Source organism: Euleptes europaea, chromosome 6 (genome assembly GCF_029931775.1).
Source record: "Euleptes europaea isolate rEulEur1 chromosome 6, rEulEur1.hap1, whole genome shotgun sequence".
Classification (NCBI taxonomy): Eukaryota; Metazoa; Chordata; class Lepidosauria; order Squamata; family Sphaerodactylidae; genus Euleptes; species Euleptes europaea.
Genome location: NC_079317.1, coordinates 101,008,636 through 101,029,461, shown reverse-complemented (window position 1 = coordinate 101,029,461; position 20,826 = coordinate 101,008,636). Strand labels below are relative to the sequence as shown.

The 20,826-nt window shown below is 42.9% G+C and overlaps 1 protein-coding gene across 1 annotated transcript in view; it reads right to left on the bottom strand.

Annotated features, from left to right (window-relative positions):
• The window catches only part of VWCE (von Willebrand factor C and EGF domains), a 49,287-nt gene that overhangs the window by 15,811 nt on the left and 12,650 nt on the right, over positions 1-20,826 (bottom strand). The window contains exons 4-10 of the mRNA XM_056851190.1: positions 13,585-13,713; positions 11,902-12,018; positions 7,914-8,030; positions 5,678-5,806; positions 3,249-3,715; positions 3,067-3,160; positions 686-768 (exon numbers count right to left, since the gene is read on the bottom strand). Coding sequence (XP_056707168.1) covers positions 686-768; positions 3,067-3,160; positions 3,249-3,715; positions 5,678-5,806; positions 7,914-8,030; positions 11,902-12,018; positions 13,585-13,713 — 1,136 coding nt within the window. The remainder of the gene's footprint in view (positions 1-685; positions 769-3,066; positions 3,161-3,248; positions 3,716-5,677; positions 5,807-7,913; positions 8,031-11,901; positions 12,019-13,584; positions 13,714-20,826) is intronic.

Genomic DNA, 20,826 nt, shown 5'->3' with positions numbered 1-20,826 from the left:
CACCACGCTGGCTCCCACCGTGTTGGGATGTTCTACAGAACAGAGATTTCCAAGACTGGTTGCTGGGGCTCACATCTGGAGAGTTTCAGTAACTATGTGGGAAGGTTGGCTGACAGTGAATGCTCAAAAGGCATAGGGCATGGCTTCTTGTGAAAGGGACCACCCTCCTGATGTACAGCTTGGGGACTGACCATCCCCGACTGTGAGGTCATTGCTAGACCCGGAGTAGAAGGGAGTCTTCCCAGAGCAGATTCAGCATAGAGAGATGGAAGGACAGAAGCTGTGGCTGGCCTTGGTTTGCTCTTCCATCGTTGTATCATCCTCCCTTCTCTTATGAGCCTGACATCTTGTTTGCATGCTTAGGAAACAGTCACACAGGCCAGATAAAAATCAATTGCAGGCGGGATGTTGCACACAAGCAACGAAGAGAGCCATTCCTGCCCTGGAGTAATGAGCTCAAATTGCCACCACGATTCCAGCCCAAACTCCCTGAATAATCGTAAAATGTTTGACCCACCCTTTGTATGCTCGTGCATGCCACTAATTCAGAGCATGTGCAATGCCCGTTACATGAAACTCTGTCTCCTGTGAAAGGCACTGATGGGAGCACATTAAGGGATTTGTTTGCCTCTCTCCCCACAAAGCAAAAACCGACCCTGAGGTCCTTGAACTCTCTGAGACTCACCAGGCAGACACAGACTGTGCAGTTCTCATCAGCGAGAGCAAAAACATCCCCCTCGGCTCTGGCAACCCCATCGTAGAAACAGCCTGCAGGAGGTAGGAATCAGAGAGGGTGTTAAACTATAATCTTCTTCTCAATCCCCACCCACCCAAACCCTTTGGGGTCTGGTGTACCATTTATACGCAATTAAAATTTGGCTGAAGCATTAAGCTGCTCAGAGGTTACAACTGAGAAACAGGAAATGTCCAGCTGTAATTCTCAACTTCTCAAATGGAGAACTGAATTGTAGCAAGAGATAAGTGGAGATATATTTTGGTTCAAGCTAGCCAAAGCCTCTCTGAGGGTCTCTTTCACGTGAATTGTCTGAGAAGGGAGGGAAAGACAGAATATTTAGAAGACTAATTGAAGAGAATTCACAGTGGGTAGCCGTGTTAGTCTGTTTGCAGTAGTCAAAAAGGGCAAGAGTCCAGTAGCACCTTAAAGACTAACAAAAATATTTTCTGGTAGGGCATGAGCTTTCGTGAGCCACAGCTCACTTCTTCAGATACAGCTAGAATGTGAATCCATTGGTCTTTAAGTAGAGGAACAGTATGTAAATGTGAATAGCAGGCTTGATGGGATTAGGTGTGATATGCAGAAGAGTCTGTGATGTCCAGGGGAGAGATGGGTGTGGAGAAATCAGCATTGGTAATGGGCCGTGAATGCAAGGTCTTTATTCAGCCCAGGTAAATGCATTGACTTTAGTTTGAATATGAATTACAGTTGATATTCAAACTAAAGTCAATGCATTTACCTGGGCTGAATAAAGACCTTGCATTCATGGCCCATTACCAATGCTGATTTCTCCACACCCATCTCTCCCCTGGACATCACAGACTCTTCTGCATATCACACCTAATCCCATCACGCCTGCTATTCACATTTACATACTGTTCCTCTACTTAAAGACCGATGGATTCACATTCTAGCTGTATCTGAAGAAGTGAGCTGTGGCTCACGAAAGCTCATACCCTACCAGAAAATATTTTTGTTAGTCTTTAAGGTGCTACTGGACTCTTGCCCTTTTCTGACTCATTGAAGAGAAATTGCTAGTAGGTAGTATGTCAGGAAAGGAAGGGAAAGAAGTACTTGGGAAAACGCTACTTTGATTTGTCAACATACAGAACAGTTGGTGACAGAAATGAGATTTCTCTTATCCCAAGACTCTTTGATTCAGAAGGATGGTGCAACTGATACTTGACATTTTCATTAGAGAGCTGTGAACATATTCCTTTAAAAGCTGACCCTTAGAATACACTAAGCACCCATGCACACACTACAAAATCCCCAAGGCTGCTGCAAGGACTTTCTATAGGGCGTGTCCTAAGAATTCCATTCTCAGAACTTAAATCCCAGGCATGTGTAGGTCCCATTTGGATCAGGACCATGGTGCATGGGGGGGGGGTTTGTCTTAACCCCCTGTGCCATTTCTGTAAATGAAACAGCTAGGGTTGCCAACCTCCAGGTACTAGCTGGAGATCTCCTGCTATTACAACTGATCTCCAGCTGATAGAGATCAGTTCCCCTGGAGAAAATGGCCGCTTTGGCAATTGGACTCTATAGCATTGAAGTCCCTCCCCTCCCCAAACCCCGCCCTCCTCAGGCTCTGCCCCAAAAACCTCCCGGCAGTGGCGAAGAGGGACCTGGCAACCCTAGAAACAGCATTGGTGGGACACTATTTGCCTCACTGGGAAAATATAAACGTTTCAATGACAGGGCAAATAGCATCTCCATGAGGCCGTTTCAGGTCAGGAAAATGGTGTGTGGGAGAAACAACCTGTGCACCATGGTCCTGTGTGTGTGTGTGTTAAGTGCCGTCAAGTCGCTTCCGACTCATGGCGACCCTATGAATGAAAGTCCTCCAAAATGTCCTATCTTTGACATCCTTGCTCAGATCTTGCAAATTGAAGGCTGTGGCTTCCTTTATTGAGTCAATCCATCTCTTGTTGGGTCTTCCTCTTTTCCTGCTGCCCTCAACTTTTCCTATCATGACGGTCTTTTCCAGTGACTCTTGTCGTCTCATGACGTGACCAAAATACGACAGCCTCAGTTTAGTCATTTTAGCTTCTAGGGTCAGTTCAGGCTTGATTTGATCTATAACCTACTGATTTGTTTTTTTGGCAGTCCACCATGGTCCTAACTAAAGAAAAGAGGGCCGCACTAAACCAAACAAAGACAAAAGAACAGCAATTGGTGCCAGGGAAAAGAATGTAATATTTAATAATTAAATTGCCCCTACGCGATTCGCTTTCACTTCCTCAGGGGGATCTTTCTTAACTCAAACATCCCAGGCAAGCAAGAAACGTTGTAAATGAATAAATAAATATTGAGGTTGCATTTTTCACCTGTGCAGCTAGGACAACACTTCCCCTCCACTGCAGGGATTGGATGGGAGCAGGTAACCTGGCACGTCACTGCTATACACAGCACTTGCTTGCCCTGCAGCAGGAAAAGAAAGGCTACCATAAGGACAGCAGCACAGGCACAGTAGTAGATGGGAAGAAGGAGCCTAGTGCATACCACGTACCTCACAAGAGCAGTTCAGGCAGCCTGGCTCCATCCAGTAGCTGCCATTCTCATGAGGTACCCCTTCATGCCAGCAGATAGAAGGCAGGGCAGCAGGGGAAGCTGATGGAGTGGAGGTACTTGTGGGAAGGGATACTGTAACCTCCTCCCGTCGCAATGATGGTGGCAAATGGCTCATCATCACAGAGGGCCTGGCTGTTCTTAGCAAAGGGGACACGTCAAGGGAAGGACTGGGTGCAGGGAATGCATGAGCAGGAGAGGCTGCAGGTGGAGGCGTAGAGGAAACAGACAGGAGAGAGGAAGGGGGCTGAGTTCTGGGTACACTGTGTGGAGCAGGAGCTCGGGAAGGAGGAGAGGCCCTGGGAGGCTGAAGAGGTGCCACAGACTCTGGAGAAAGGTGGAGCAACGTTGGTGGATGCTGGAGAGATTGCAGGATTGGAGACGGGGCCAGGCTGGTCTTCGAAAAACCTGTGGGGGGAAAGGGAGAGGGAGGGAAGGAGAAAAGGCCAAGTAAGGCAGAAGTCTCCAGAGTATGTGCATGCAAAATATATAAACCAGTCACCAAAATGCATTCCAGCACACTCAGGAATCCTAGCTGTCTCTCTCATTGTATATTCATATTGTAGGGGATTTCTATAACTAGGTGGGAAAGCCACTCTTTACGCTGATCAGCTCTTCAGTCTTCTGTTCCTAACGGGAAAGGCCCTCCCTCACATCCCTCAACCACAGAGAACAGGGAACAGAATGAAAACTCCCTGAAGAATTTTAATCCTAAATTTTGCATTTATGTCTTTTTTAAATAAGGGCCAAAGCAGATGCAAATCATTATGTGGGAGATCTATAAACCCATCTAATGTCAGTCCCCCCCCACAATTATTTCAAAGCAACCACAAGAGGACGCTAATAGGATCAGGGAATCATCTGCAGAGAAAATAATCCAGGTAAGGCATTTGTACCTGTCACAGAGCCAATAAGCGCTAAGGAAAGGGGGGAATTAGATCAGGGATATGAGTCAGAGGGAAAAGTGAAAAAATGCCCCTTCCTTCAGGGCTGCTTCCCTAACCAGAATAGAAGCCCTATTAATGCAGCTATTATGAAGTTTAGGTGGAAAAATCAAGGGAGACTAGTGTATAGATCTAGTTTGGGCCATCTCTTTTCTCATTTGTCACACTTACCTAACCATTTGCCCACCGGCAGCAATGCATATCCTGTATGGATCGTTTATGCATGGGTACTTCCACTCACATTCACCCCCAGTCTGTCTCGGTTGTTCCTTGGAGTTATGCATGAGTTTTCCATCCATTACAGATGACCTCGTGGCCAGCTGTCACAAATCCCAGGACTTCCTCTAATAACCCAAGTCTTTGATCTCCCCTGAGATCAGCCCAGGTGAAATCACCATGCATAAGGCAAAGCATACAACAGGGAAATTTGGGTGTGTGTGACATTTTTCTCACAGCAGTACAGCCAATTACAAAGCAGCATATAAAGGGGCGTGGTCACAAATGCTTCCTAATTTTTGTCTCCACCCGGAGTTCTTTCTTAGCAGACATTCACAAAAACTAAACGGTTTTTAAATTATGCTTGGGTTTCTCCCCCTCTCCCGGTTTCTTTAAAAGACCTCCAGTTTTTGAAATTGATTTGTAAACTGGAACTTGGGTTTCAGGAGGGGGATGGGAACTACAGCCAATTACAAAGCAGCATTTTCAAGGGGCGGGGAGACGCTTCCAGATTGCAATTGATTTGTAAACCAGAACATTGGTTTTTGGGGGTGGGTGGGAACTACAGCCAATTACAAATCAGTGTTTTCAAGGGGTGGGGAGATGCTTCCAGATTGGAGCTTGCTGTTGCATAGTGTTTTTGCATTCGCAACAGAAAAGTGTGGGTCGAGCAATAATCGAACACCAGGCAAAACTCCCATGCATAAACAACCTATAGTCTCATGGCTTCTCCCCAGACTGCATCACAATAAATTCACAATAACTGCACATTTATTACTTGTGCAGGTCAAGAGATCTAGATGTCTTTCCTCTAGATACCACTTCTCTTGTAAAGATATTTTATTTCCCTAGCAAATATCACATGGAAATAGAGATTATTCATGCCATTTCCAACCATCACAGGTCACCTCTCTCCCCCGGCATTTCCCCACGTTTTCAAATGTGAGATAAAACAGATCCCTCAAAACGCGTTTTAAAATTTGAGATAAAACAGGTCCCTCAAAACACCGGCAAAATGCTGGGAATTGCAGGGGGAGAGCTAGGTGACCGCTGACGGTCGGAAGCGGCGTGCATAATCCAAACAAACACATGAAGTTGTCGGAAGGATGACAGTGAGCGAAACAGCCATGCATAAAAGACCATTGATATTGTTCCTTTCAACTTTTACCCAATGAGACGCCTATCAAAGACTCCACAAAGACGCCCTTACCTTCACAGGACACTCTGTCCACACTGAGCCAGTAGCCTGGGCGACAGCCGCACATAAAACTCCCCAACGTGTTGTGACAGGAGTGCTGGCAGGTTCGCTTCTCACTGGGCCGGCGGCATTCATTCACATCTGCACAAGAGGCACAAGGTGCTAGAGGGGACTTCTGTTAAGACTGGGTTGGCTCAACAGGGACCTAGTTCATTTTCCCATGGTCAGACCTGGGCCTGGAGCAGCCTTAGGGCCTTTTTATACTACACAGTTTTCATTAGCTGGTAAGCAAGATAGGAAGTGGACAATTATGAATTCTTTAATTATTCCTAATTCGGCAGGAATCTGAATATACTGAAATCTCTGGAGCATTTCTATTGATTAATGCTTTCAAGCTAAGAAAATCTTTACACTTGCCTCATAAGTGATATCAGTACTGTACAATGGCAGCTATAATGGGCTTGCCAGTGTGACAGTACTGATTAGCCCCAATAAGAGTTCTTATGCCTTTACCAGTGGCATGGGCAGATAAGGTTGCTAATTGTGGTTGGGGAAATTCTTATTTTATTTAATTAAAACATTTCCACACCACCTTTCCACCCTATCAGGATCCACGAGGTGGTAAACATTAAAAAATAAAAACCATTCAAACTTTCTTGGAGATTTTGAGGGGCGGTGCCTGAGGAGGGTGGGATGTGAGGTGGGGCCTCCAGGGATGGAGTTCAGTGGGGATGGGATGCCATGAAGTCTACCCTCCTCCAAAGGTACCATTTCCTCCAGGAAAATGAATCTCTGTCTGGAGATCAGTTGTAATTCCAGGAGATGTCCAGACCCTCGCTGGAGGTCAGTAATCCTAATGACAGTCCTAAATTCAGCAAATGCAGGTTTACACAGCACGGAGAAGCAAGGATAGAAAAGCTCTTGATAAATTTCTGTTTGTCATACAGATGTTAAAGAAACAGGCGATCTGGAAGAGAAAAGGAGTAGAATCTAAAGGCCCTATGACTTGGTTATATAGCAGGCTCAACAAAAGGGGACTGTTCTACAAATGTTATAAAAGATATTATCGAAGGCTTTCACGGTCAGAGTTCATTGGTTCTTGTAGGCTATCCGGGCTGTGTGACCGTGGTCTTGGTATTTTCTTTCCTGACATTTCGCCCGTAGTTGTGGCAGGCATCTTCAGAGGAGTAACACTGAAGGACAGTGTCTCTCAGTGTCAAGAGTGTAGGAAGAGTAATATATAGTCAGAAGGGGGTTGGGTTGAGCTGAGTCATTGTCCTGCAAAGTATTAAAGGTAATGTGCTAATCATTGTCCTGTAAGTATCAAGATAATGTGCTAATGAGGGTATGGTATGTTAATGTGGAACCATTGTATCCTGAAGTGATCTGTTAACATGTGGAACCCAAAGCTAATCCGCATGGCTATTGTGGACTGTAGTCTTTGTTATTCTGGAGGTTTTCAGGACAGGAAGCCAAGCCTTATTCATTCTTAAACTCTCTTCTTTTCTGTTAAAGTTGTGCTGATGTTTATGAATTTATAAACATAAAAGAGCTTTGAGACTAGATGCTACATAAAAGTTATAAAAGACCTTTGAGACTAGATGCTACAATTATTAAAACTGTTATAGTACTTTTGATGAAGGAACAGCTCATAGCCAGAAATCCTGTCTGGCCTTTCATGCAGTGACGTTTCCCCACGGTCACCCCCGCCGACTACTTCAGGGCTTCCTTTTGATTATGCATGCCTTTTCAGCCCATCCAAGATTGCCTTGCTCTCCCCACATGTTTTGCCCTTGTTTTCCAGATGCTGTTTTAGCCAAAATCTGGAAAATGCAGGCAAAATGTGCGGAGAGTGAGGCGACGTCTGATGGGTGAAAAAGGCATGCATAATCAAAAGGAAGTGCGAAAGCAATTGGCAGGGGTGACTGTGGGGAAATGTCCCTGCATAAAAGGCTTTTGGTTTCAAGAAAATAGCACTACAATGACATACCTAGGTGAGCATACTAGATCACTACTACTGCTGCTTCCTTGTGGGTTCTGCTCCCACTTTAAATGATGAAAACCTGAACTGGCCTACAGAAGGCCATTCCACCTCCTCTCCATATCATTTACATAGAAAGGCACATTTCAACCTGTACAACTTGAATTTTATCTGGAGGCAGCAGGAGGGCATCAAGTTAGACTGATGCCTCTGTTAAGGGGAAGCAGCCTGTTCCTGCTACTCTCTCCAGCTAAAAAAGTCACTTACCCATGCAGGAGTGCCGGTTTCCATGCAGGTAGAAACCAGGATGACATGAACATCGGTAACTGCCAATGCTGTTCTTGCAGCGGTGCTGACAGGGTGTTGCTAGGCACTCATCAGTATCTGGGAGCAAAATGGAGGACACATTAACAAATAACACTACCCATCAGAAGAGCCCTCGTGGATCAGACCAGCGGTCCATCTAGCCCAGCATCCTATCTCACACAGTGACCAACCAGTTACTCTGGAGGGCCAGCAACAGGGCATAGAGCAGAGGTCTTCTCCTGATGTTGACTCCTGGCACTGGTATTCAGAAGTTTACTACTTCTGAATGTGGAGGCTCCTTTTAGTCACCATGGCTAGCAGCTGCTGATAGACCTATCCATGAATCTGCTTATAATCCCATTTAAAGCTCTCTATGGTCATTTATGCCTGGTCGCTTTAACCTCCTTTATTCCCTGTTTCAGCCTGGATCAAATTTTTCAGTATGCATGATATCTAATTCCTTGGAAACTCAATGCTGTTTCGATGCAAAACGAACCCGGCTTTTCCCATTCCTCTTCTGGCCCGAATTAAACCGTTCATCCTGGCTCATTCCAGGATCACTGAGCGTGCATACTGCATTAGGGGGAAACACAGAAGACTGGTTTCTCTCACAGCCAATCACAAAGCAGTGTATAAAGAGGTGGGGATTCAAGTGCTTCCTGCTACCTCGGAGCTCTTTCTGAGCAAAAGAAAGGCTTTTTAAAAATGAGGGTTAGATTTCTCCCCCTCCCTTCTTTCAGGTAGCTCCATTTTTTTGTTTTTTGTTCTTAAAATGCTTTTTTTATGCGGCAGTTGGGTTTGGGGGGAAGGAAATCTTCTCTCATGGGAAGCCAATTACAGAGCAGCATTTAAAGGGGTGGGACTTGATTTGAGCTTGGGAGACTGCTTTTCTGTATTCATGACTCGATTAGCACACAGTTTCATCCCTGATCATTCAGTTCCCCCAAATCGGGTTACTTTAATGTGCAATGAACCCAGGTCCAACCAGGGAGATCCAACCCATGCATAAAAGGCATGGCTGTCTGTGGCTGTCACTACATCCTCTGCCAGTGAATTACACATTTTAATCACTTGCTGAGTAAAGAAATACTTCCTTTTATCTGTCATCAATCTACTGCCCATCAACTTCATTGGATGCCCACTCTCAAGCTGTAGTATTTTGGAAGAGGGAGAAAAAGTTCTCCCTGGTCGTTTATGCATGGGAGTTTTACCTGAGGTTCATTGCTCGCTGGACCCACGCTTTCCTGTTGGGAATCTATGCACCAGCAGTCTCCAAGCTCAAATCAAGACCCCACCCTTTTAAATGCTGCTTTGTAATTGGCTTACTTTGTAGAGCTTACTGTGAGAGAATTCCCCCCCCCCCAAAAAAACCCAATTGCTGCATAAAAAAGCATTTTAAGAACAAAAAAACAAAAAAGAGAGCAATCTGAAAGGGGGGGAGAAATCCAAGCCTTAGTTTTAAAACGCCTTTCTTCTGCTCAGAAAGAATTCTGAGGAAGCAGGAAGCATTTGAATCCCCGCCCCCTTTACATGCTGCTTTGTAATTGGCTGTGAGAGAAACCAAACTTGCATGTCCTGCACTTTGCCATGCACAGGGATTTCACCTGGACTGAGGAGAGGGAAGAATCGGGTTAACAGAGGAATGGGAAATCCTGGGATTTGTGAGGGCTGGCAGTGAGGTCATCTCTAATGGACAGAAAACTCACGCCTAATGCCAAGGAACAACCGAGACAGACCAGGGGCAAACATGAGTGAAAGTACCCATGCATAAATGACCGCTGTCGACTCTATCCCGTGCATAATTTTAGAAACCTCTGTCATGTGTCCTCCTTAGTCATCTCTTGTCTAACCTGAAAAGTCTCAGAAAGTTCAGCCTTTCCTCATAGGAAAGGTGCTCCAGCCCCCGAATCATCCTGGTTGCCCTCTTCTGTATTTTTTCTAGCTCTGAAATGTCCTTTATGAGATACAGTGACCAGAACTGCACATGGTATTCCAAAGGAGGCAACACCATAGATCTATACAGGGGAATAATAATAGTGGCTGCTCTATTTTCAGTCCCTTTCCTAATAATCCCCAGCATGGAGTTTGCCTTTTTCACTGCTGTGGCACACTGGGTTGATATTTTCATGGAGCTGTCCACTATGACCCCAACATCTCTTTCCCTTTCAGACTCAGTAAGTTCAGATCTCATTAGCATATCCTTGAAGTTGGGATTTTTTTGTTACAATGTGCATCACCTTACACACTGAACTTCATGTTATTGCCCACTCACCTAATTTGTGGAGATCCTCCTGGAGCTCATCACAGTCAGCCTTGGTTTTCACCATCCTGAATAATTTGGTTTCATCTGCAAACATGGCTACTACACTACTCACCCCCCGTTCCAGATCATTTATGAACAAATTAAATAGCACCGACCCCAATACCAATCTTTGTGAGATCTCACTGCTTATTTCCCTTCACTGCAAGAACTGTCCATTTATTCCTACTCTCTGCTTCCTGTCATTACTAATTTTTAATCCATATGAACTTTATCTCTTGTCACTTCAATTTTACTCAGTTGTTCAGACTCCCTTCCTGAATATAGTGGCCGTGACATGGGTACATGCCCCACACTTTCCGCAGTGAATAAAGATAAAAAGAATTCATTAACTTCTTTGCCATCTCCCCATTTTCCTTTAGCTAGACTTTTATTCCTTGATCATCCAAAGGTCTTTTATGCATGGGTACTCTGACTCACATTCGCCCCTGGACAGACTCAATTGTTTCTTGGAATTATGCATGAGTTTTCCATCCCTCAGAGTTGATCTCACGCCACCTCGCACTCTCTCCGGATGTCCCCGATGCTCTTTTAACGTGATTCTTAGTTCTTTTGTGAGATCAACCTGGGTCAAATCATCGCCATTACTGTGCATAAGCCAAAGCTCAGGTCTCTCTGCCCATACCCCCACCCCACTCCCATGTCCTCCTCCCACTCCTCCATCCCACCCCCATTTCCTCCTTCTACTCTTCCTCCAGCCAGCCTCCAGCCAGCCTCTCCACAAAGCCCTGGGAAGCCATTGATACCAGAGAGGTAAGCAGCCATGTGGCTGCTTACTTTTCCTGGTACCCTCCACCATTCCCCCCCTTTTAATATGATTATTTATCGTTAATTCTATTAAAATATGATTTAAAATGAAGAGAGAGGCAGCTGAGGCTAAGATCTAGTGCTCCCTCAACCACCCCCGTGGGTAACCCATTACCCTAATGTGTGTGTGTGGGGGGAGGGAGCATTGGATCTTAGCCTCAGTTGCCTCTCCATTTTTAATTTAATTTTAATTTTTAAAAAAATGGCAGAGGGCAACTGGAGAAGTAAGCAGCCACATGGCTCTGGCCTTTTTTTTTTTTCTCCTGGCGGCACTTGGGGTGTAAAATAGCCACTCGTCGGGGGCAGAGGGGAGCTGGCGGGCTGGTGGTGGTGGTGACGTTTTTCTAACAATAAACATTACAGCCAATTACAAAGCAGTGTTTTCAAGGGTCAGAGACTTAGGCACTTCTGGATTTCTGCTGGTGATTCTCCAGTACTCCTGATACTCCAGGAATTTCTTTGGGGCAAACCACCACTGTGCATAGGATTTTGAGAATTCAAATCAGAAAAGTGTGGGTCAAGAGAGTGTTAAGCCCAAGGTTAAATTCCCATGCATAAAAGACCGCAGTTTCATATGATGGTAGTTGAAGTCACCCAGTATCACAATGTTATCTGCTTTAGTCACCATCCTTATTTCCTTCTCCATCTTGAGATCAGCTTCAAGGGCTTGATCAGGTGGGCGATAGTATAACCCCACTTTTATGTAACCCTTAGGGCCCAGTATTTCCTCCCATATTTGTGAAGGCCTCTTCTGCACCATTTGGAATATTTTATCAAGCTTGATTTCCATCCACCCGCTCTTGTAGCCCCAACCAGTCTTACCCTGACAGCTGTGTCGATCAGCAGAAAGCTGCATCCCTGGGCCACATTCACATACAAACCCTCCTTCGGTATTCACACACAGGCCTTCGCAGGAGGCACTCAGGCATTCATCAATGTCTGCAGAAAACAAGGTTCCATTTGTCAATGAATCTAAAGGGAAGCAGTAGACACACACCATCTCACAGGAATGCCAGCCTCCAGGTAGAACCTGGGAATCCCCCAGAATTATAGCTCAGCTCCAGAATACAAAAATCAGTTCTTCTGGAGAAAATGGATGCTTTGAAGTGTAGAATCTATGGCATATTGTAACCCACTGAGGTCCCTGTCCTCCCTAGGCTTCACCTCCAATCTCCAGGAGTTTCCTAACCTGGAACTGGCAACCCTATACCCCATCCCCAGCTGGTAGCCGGGGGGAACTGGCAATCCTATCATCTAAAAAAAGGGGGTACTAAATGGGCCTGGTGGTTCAAGGAGAAGAGGTAGATCTAGTAGGCCACGGCCGAGGGTTGCCAACTTCCAGGTGGGGGCTGGAGATCTCCTGGAACTACAACTAATCTAAAGATTATCAGTTCCCCTGGAGAAAATGGCTGCTCCAGAGGATGGATCCTATGGTGTTATACCTGGTCCCTCCCCAGGCTCAATGCCAAAATCTCCAGGAATTTCCCAACCATGAGTTGGTAACCCAACCACAGCCAGCAATACCTGCAAAAGATTTTTTTTCCTACTTACGCCACTAGTAAGGAACTAAATCAGGTCTTTAATGATGTCATCTCGCAGTTTGCCAAATAGATCACACAATTTTCTCCCCATGAATGCAGATTTTACACACCCACACACACAAACATACACATGCCTGCTTATTGACCCAAATGTAACCCTCGCTGTAGCAAAAATTTTATCTATGGTTTTTAATGATACCTCTTCTTAAATGTACTGTTTAGATATTATATTTTTGTATGTATGGTTATTTATGTATTATGGAATGTATTGAATTTGTTTTGCTTATGACCTGTTGGTCCACAAGCATAAAGAATGGAATAAAGGAAAGGAATAAAAGGAAAAAAGGATGTCTGCAGTAGTTATTGAAAAGATTCCTAATATGTGTGCCCCAACTGGACGTTTCTCAGAAACAACTCCAGGGAGGGCACTGTGTACTGAGGGAGCATCTGCAATTTAAGATGTCCAGAGAGAAGGATTCCAATAAGAGCCACCACCTGTGATTAAAGCCCAGCTCAAATCAAATCAAATCACACCTTTATTTGGCATTAAAATAGTACATAATGAGGTTAAAAGGAGATTTATAAACTTTGATGAAGATCTTCCTTACAACATTAAAAGTTAAAACTTTAATATAAATCCCAGGAAACTAGCAACCCCTGCAGTAACCTGGGGATAAATATCACTTAAAAGAAATCGAACTAGCTCCTTATCAGTGCCAGCAGGGCAATCTGTCAGTAGGGTTTCCCGTAAAAGTGAGCCATGCTTGCAATGTAGTAATACATGGGCCACGGTTTCAACCTGTCCAGAGGCACAAGAACACAGCCTTTTCTCATAGGGGACTCTGGCATATCTGCCCGTGCTCCAGGCTGTGGGGAGAAAATTTAGATGAACTTATTATGCCCAGCTGTGGTTGTTTCTGGCTCTGCAGGGTCACTTAGGACAGAAACCCCTCTTCAAGCTCACCTGCACACCGAACTCCATTGGCAGTCTCTGTCATGGAGAATCCCAGTGGGCACACACGTGCCACTTCCTGGCAGCCACCATGGTTGCAAGCAAGGTCACAGCCGTATTCTCCACAGGCTCTAGGGGTATCTGAAAACACGAATGGGGAAAAGTTCAATTTTTTTTCCAGACATCAAGACAGGGATGTGGGAGGAGACCTGCTTTCTAACAATGCCAATTGAAAGTGTCTGGGAACGCAAGATGATGCTGTTATCATTATATGAAGAAGGGAGAAGCCAGCAGGTAAGAATAGTTAACATTGACCACTATAGTCATAAAGGATAGCTGGATGATATCATCTATTATTGCTGTGGTGAACAAAGCTTACATTACATTATATATAACTGAGCTTTGCACAGAAAAGTCGCAATATTTCCTTTTATCCCCAGTTTTTACATGTCTCCTGTTTTGCTAATGGATCTCTGCCTACTGAGGACCCACTTCATGCATCTGATGACTGATTTAAATCTGTGAAAGCAGATTTATCAAATGCCAAAATTTATCAATTTATCAAATGCCAAAAAATTAACAAGTGTCTAAATTTGATGCCCCCTTTGACCCTAAGGTCCAAGCCCCTTCTAGCATCTCCTCCAATTGGCCCTGGATGCAGTAATGAATCTGTTAGCCTTTAAGATGCCCCAAGAGACTTCTTTTGGTTTGCTGTCACAAATTAAAAAGGCTATCCCTTGGGAATACTTCAACAACAGACAGATGACTGGTACAATTGTGAGAAAAAGGTCAGAGAAAGAGGCCCTGTCAGAGTGCTAAAAGCCAGATGGGTGTGGAATACCAGGTCCAAGGGTTTCAGGATGTAGTATGGGCAAGGACTGTATATTAAGAGTATTGTTGTTAAGGTGTGTTTTTAAAGGGTAACAAAAACAAGCAATTGTATAGAGATATAAACAGTATTAACATAAATTACAAAAATAGTTTCCTTAGAAGGTATCAACATTCCTTTTCCGTGTCTGACTCTTTGAAAGATGTTAATGTAGCCATGACAATGAAATCTTAGATGCATTTTTCTTTTGTTGGTTGAGGGAGAGATGTATTTTGGTCATTTACCAGGATGGAGGACCACCAGGGTTGCCAACCTCCAGGTAGTAGCTTAGGGTTGCCAACTGCCAGGTTAAACCTGAATAAATTGACACGTGAGCTGGAATAACACTAGTTAGGGAGAAATACAGCACCAGCTCTAAATAAACAATTGTGAATTACAAATAAACAATAAGCAGTGGTTAGCACCACAATAGAACAGACTAAGGTAAGTGTTCAACCATCAGACAATTTTATAAGAATGAAACCAAACCCAGCAATATTTAGCATCAATAAAGGAAAAATAAAATCCGAGTGCCCGGTTGCTCCACCGGTCAGCACAATTACCAGGATGCAAAACAAACTCAAGTCCCAAGTCCAAAGTCCAAGATTCAATGTCCAAAGTGTAGTCCGTGTTCAAAATCCAATCCAAAATCCAAAACGTTCAAGATCCAATCAAATCCAAAATCCAAAACGTTCAATATCCAAAACGCCACTTCCGGATTTGTGTACGTTTCGCAAAACAATAGCTTCTTCAGTTGATTTGCATCTTTTAATATTGCTCAGTTGTATAAAGAATACAACTTTCACGAGGGTGCAAAGACCTCTGAAAAAAAAATATATATAAACAATTCCAACAATATTATGAACAAGAACAAGTTTCCAATAGTATGAGTATGCAAAGAACCTAAGACTAAAATACTCACCAATGTAGACCAGCAGACCCTTAAGGCTCTTTACTATCTCTGAGTGCTGGTACAGAGTGCAAGAGACTCATGATTAAATCCTGATCAACCCAGCTGACTTCTATCAAGAGGCAGAGAAAGCCAAAGAACTTGCAGGAGAAAAAAAATTCAAGGAGAAATTCTTAAAAAGACATTTTTAAAGAGAGATTTCTTAGAAAGACGATTTTTTAAAGGAAACTAGTGAGATCAAACTCATTATTGAGGCTGGCAGGAGATAATGTTTTGAATAGATACATAAATTTCATTTCATGTCTGTGCAAGATTTTGGCTATATCTTCATGATGATATCTGCGCAGCTTGTACTGCCAAAGCGGAAAGAAAAGTAGATCCGTGTCAGAGTGTCCCTTCTGTAAATAATGACTCGTAAGTGGTGCCTCCAGGGTCCTAGAGCGCATCCTTGCTCTATGTTAGCCAATACATAACTTTAATTGGCGACATGTTGATCCGATGTACATTAAAAAACAGGGACAAATAATTGCGTAAATAACATTTTTAGACGCACAATTTGTAAATTGTTGTAGAGTGTTTTTAAAATTGGAGCTAGACGAGCTAACTTCTTTAATGGGCAAGCTGAAAGGACAAAATGCGCATGCGCCACATTTATGATGTTAACCCCTTCCCAACTGGAAATCCTGTCGGTTTTCACCAAGTAGTTCCGCAAAGATTTAGTTTTTCTGAGGCCAAAAATCGGGGGCTCAGAGCACCCTGGTATCTCATACAACACGTGCCAATGTCAGCGAATGATTTTCTGGAGTTCATGAGTCAAATGATTATATTCCAAAGAGGCATAGACCATCCCAAAAACCTCCCACCAGTGGCGAAGAGGGACCTGGCAACCACAAGGACCACAAGGTTTCAAGCTGGCCATGGAGAGGCAATGCAGAGCTACTACTGGAATGGTTCCTTATGCTGGCTACTGTTCAGTTACCCCATGCATCGCACAGCAAGCAAGCCAGGACTTTGATCCAGCTACACAGTGAAAAACCCCCAGTTTTAGGCTATCTTCAGCCAATGAATAATAATAACAACACCCTAGTTACAATTTTGTCTCCCACTGGCAAGACAATTCAAAATACCTTCCAAAGGAGATGTATCTCCATTCAGAAGGAATACACTGAAGCTAGAACCCAAGACTGAAAGTAGTATGAACAGCATTATCTTTTTCTTGATGTAACCTGCAGACATTTCTGGCCCTATGGTTTCCAGAGATTCCAAACCAGCCAGACTTCCATATGTTAATGACTGTGTAGAAAAAGGAAAGTCACAGGTGGTGGAAAAAAAGCAGCATAAAATTACGACATAAAATTACAACCTACACTACAGAGCAGCATGTTGCTCTCGGCTCAATAATAGTTCTTGTCCCCTCAGTACCTATCCTCTTCCCAAAAAAATATTTCTCTAGAGCTCTTGTTGAAGAATTTTTGCCAGTACAGTGTTTCCAACTTTTCTGTTTAGAAAAAAAAAATTGATGCCACTTCTCCAGAGACCTGCCTGAGGTGGCTTACAAAATAAATAAAAACAAATAAAAAACAAAATATTAAACAATATTAAAATCCAGCATTAAAAACCCAGCCCCGTATAAAAACATAGACTATAAAAACAGACCACTGACAGCTTAAAATAACACTCTGCAGACTAAATAGAATAAAAGTTCAACCCGTTAATTAAAAGGTAAGAACCAATTATATCACAGGAGAAGTTGCAATGATCAGAATTCTTCCTTCATTGTTATTCAAGATACAGGAGCCCAAGACTCTAAGGAATAGTGCAAACACATCAAGCTACTGGTTCTGTATTCTAAACAGCAGGTTTTAATGCCTCTTCAACACTCAAAGTAGGAGACCTGATAAATGCATTTATATTCTTGGACACAGAAAAAAGCTTTTGATAATATCTCATGGTTGTTTTTACTAAAAACATTAACATCGCTTAACTGCAGTGAGAGACTTTTAATGTGGATCCAAAGTACTTACCGGTATACAAAACAAAATGCCAGGATTTTGATAAATGGGAAATTAACAGAAGAGTTACGTATTGATAAAGGAACAAGGCAAGGATGCCCATTGTCACCTCTGCTATTGAATGTTGTCTTGGAAGTGCTGGCAGATATAATAAGACAAGATTCAACTATTCAAGGGTTGCAATTAGAAGGAGATGAATTCAAAATGAAATGCTATTCTGATGTGGTGTTAACTATTTTAAACCTTCAGAAATCAATGAGACATTTAATGGACATAATAGAAAAAATTGAATTCCATTCAGGCTATAAAATCAATAAAGCCAAGATGAAAATAATTTTAAAGCACCTGTCAAAACAAGATGATTTGACTTATTACAGGATACTAAGGTCATTTATGCATGGGAGTTTTACCTGAGGTTCGTTGCTGGCTAGACGCACACTTTCCAGTTGGGAATCTCTGCACCAAGCTCTCTCCAAGCCCAAATCAAATCCCTCCCCTTTAAATGCTGCTTTGCAATTGGCTTATTTCGCAGTGCTTACTGTGAGAGAAGATTCCCCACTCCAAAACCCAATTGCCACATTAAAAAGCATTTTAAGAACAAAAAACAAAAAAAGGAGCAATCTGAAAGAAGGGGGGGGAGAAATCCAAGCCTTGGTTTTAAAAAGCCTTTCTTTTGCTCAGAAAGAGCCCAGAGGAAGCATTTGAATCCCCACCTCTTTACACGCTGCTTTGTGATTGGCTGTGAGAGATGCCGATCTTCCTGTGGCCCAAGCTTTGCCTTCTGCACAGAGTTTTGAGCTGGGCTGAGGTCAGGGGAGAGGGAAAAGTCGGGTTAACAGAGGAATGGGAAGAGCCAGACATTGCGAGGGCTGGCAGCAAGGTCATTTCTAATGGACGGAAAACACATGCAGAACTCCAAGGAACAACTGAGTCAGACGGGGCGAACATGAGTTCAAGTACCCATGCATAAATGACCTAAGTGACAGGAGAAGCCATAAAATATCTGGGCATCAAAATAACCGGTCAGAACATGACCTTATTCAATGATAATTATAAAACAACGTGGGCCAATATTGAAAAGGACTTGGCAAGATGGCCAAAATTAAAAATCTCATGGTTGGGGAGGATGTCAGCTATTAAAATGAATGTCTTGCCCAAACTCAATTTTTTATTTCAAATGCTGTTGATCTATTTAGAAGAAAAGACCCTGAAAAGCTAGCAATAACAATTAAACAAGTTTGTGTGGGGTGGCAAGAAACCGAGAATCAGGTTTAAAATACTGCAGGATGAGAAAGAGAGAGAGGCAGTCTAGCCTTACCAAATCGGATATCAGATTGGATTAAAAATCCAGGATTGCATATAATAAAGTTGGAAAGAGCTGAAATGAAAGAAGGATCACATTGGGGATTACCGCACTTTGTATTCCCAGGGATGTATTAAGAGTTTGAAAATGTTGTAAAAAACATCAGGGGTTACCGCACTTGTATTCCCAGCGATGTATTAAGAGTTTGAAAACGTTATAAAAATACTGTTCGCACTTTGTTCGGCCCCTTTAGCTGTGAAGACGTCATCCAACCATTTATAAGCCGTGGTATCCAAAAACCCTTTTAAAGCGATGTTTTTTACAACATATTCAAACTCTTAATTCATCGCTGGGAATACAAAGTGTGGTAACCCCCATCGCTTTAAAAGGGTTTTTGGATACCATGGCTTATAAATGGTTGGAAGATGTCTTCACAGCTAAAAGGGCCAAACAAAGTGCGAAAGGTATTTTTTATAACATTTTCAAACTCTTAATACATCGCTGGGAATACAAGTGCAGTAACCCCCATTGTCATCTTTGGACGAAAAAAGCATCCAGAGAACTGAACATGTAATCAAGGACAGTCTGCTGAGGATATGGACGATAAAAAAAAAAAAAAAAAAAAAAAAGCCCTTCGCCTTCACCACTGAGGTCTCCAATAGAAGCCTATTATGACAGCATAGAAAGAAAACAAAATGACAATATAATATAACAGGATATGATCAATACACATGGAGAAATCAAAACATGGCAGACAGTTAAGGAAGAGAATAAAAATATACAATGGCTTACTTACTGCCAATTGGTATCAAGATTAAGAAAAGACTGCCTAACAACTGGTAAATTGAGAGAACTGACGAAGTTTGAAAGTCTGATCACAAAGAACAAAGATCACCTTTTGGGTAAGATATATAAATTGTTACTTAAATATGATACGGAGTCAGAACAAAGTAAACCCTGTATGGTGACATGGATGTAGAATTTTGTAGAGGAGACTAGGATGCAACAGTGGGAGCAGTTATGGACTAAATCATTTAAATTTACAGCATGCCAAGTCATAAGAACATAAGAAAAGCCCTGCTGGATCAGACCAAGGACCATCAAATCTGTTCACACTGTGGCCAACCAGGTGCCTCTAGGAAGCCACAAACAAGACGACTGCAGCAGCACCATCCTGCCCATGTTCCACCGCACCCAAAATAATAGGCATGCTCCTCTGATACTAGAGAGAACAGGTATGCAGCATGACTAGCATCCATTCCAACTAATAGCCATGAATACCCCTTTCCTCCATGAACATGTCCACTCCCCTCTTAAAGCCCTCCAAGCTGGCAGCCATCACCACATCCTGGGGCAGGGAGTTCCACAATTTAACTATGCGTTGTGTGAAAAAATACTTCCTTTTCTCTGTTTTGAATCTCTCACCCTCCAGCTTTAGCAGATGACCCCGTGTTCTAGTATTATGGGAGAGGGAGAAAAACTTCTCCCTGTCCACTCTCTCCAAACCATGCATAATTTTATAGACCTCTATCATGTCTCCCCTCAGCCGCCTTCTTTCCAAGCAACAGCCCTAAGCGTTCTAACCGCTCCCCATAGGACAGTTGCTCTAGTCTTGAGTCTTGAGAGAAAATTGGTATAAGATGTTTTTCCACTGGTATATTACACCGGTATATTCAGAAGGTGAACAAGGAGTTAAGTGGTCACTGCTGGAAATGTAAGGAGACAGATGGGACTTTTTACCAAACATGGTGGATGCGTAAGAAGATAAAAATGTTTTGGAGAGAAGTGCATTCTGAAATTCAAAAAAATTTAAAGGTGAAATTTGTAATGGATCCTAAAACCATGCTTTTGGGAATATTACCATCTATTATTATGAAGTCTTCTGAAGAACTGGCTACATATATGATTACAGCAGCAAGAGTTTTTATTGCATCAAAGCTGAAGGCAGAAGTATGTCCAGACATTGAAGATTGGAGAGATAATCTAGTGAAGAGTTAAAAAAACCTGGGAATTATATTATTTATATGATATGTAAGGTTTGCATAAATAGTAAGAAAACTGGTTAGTTTCACTATATTGGAGATAGCATCTAATTTTGGTTAGAATTATTATGTAAGTACAAAGTATAATCAAAGATGAAAATGCTGAGATACAATAATAC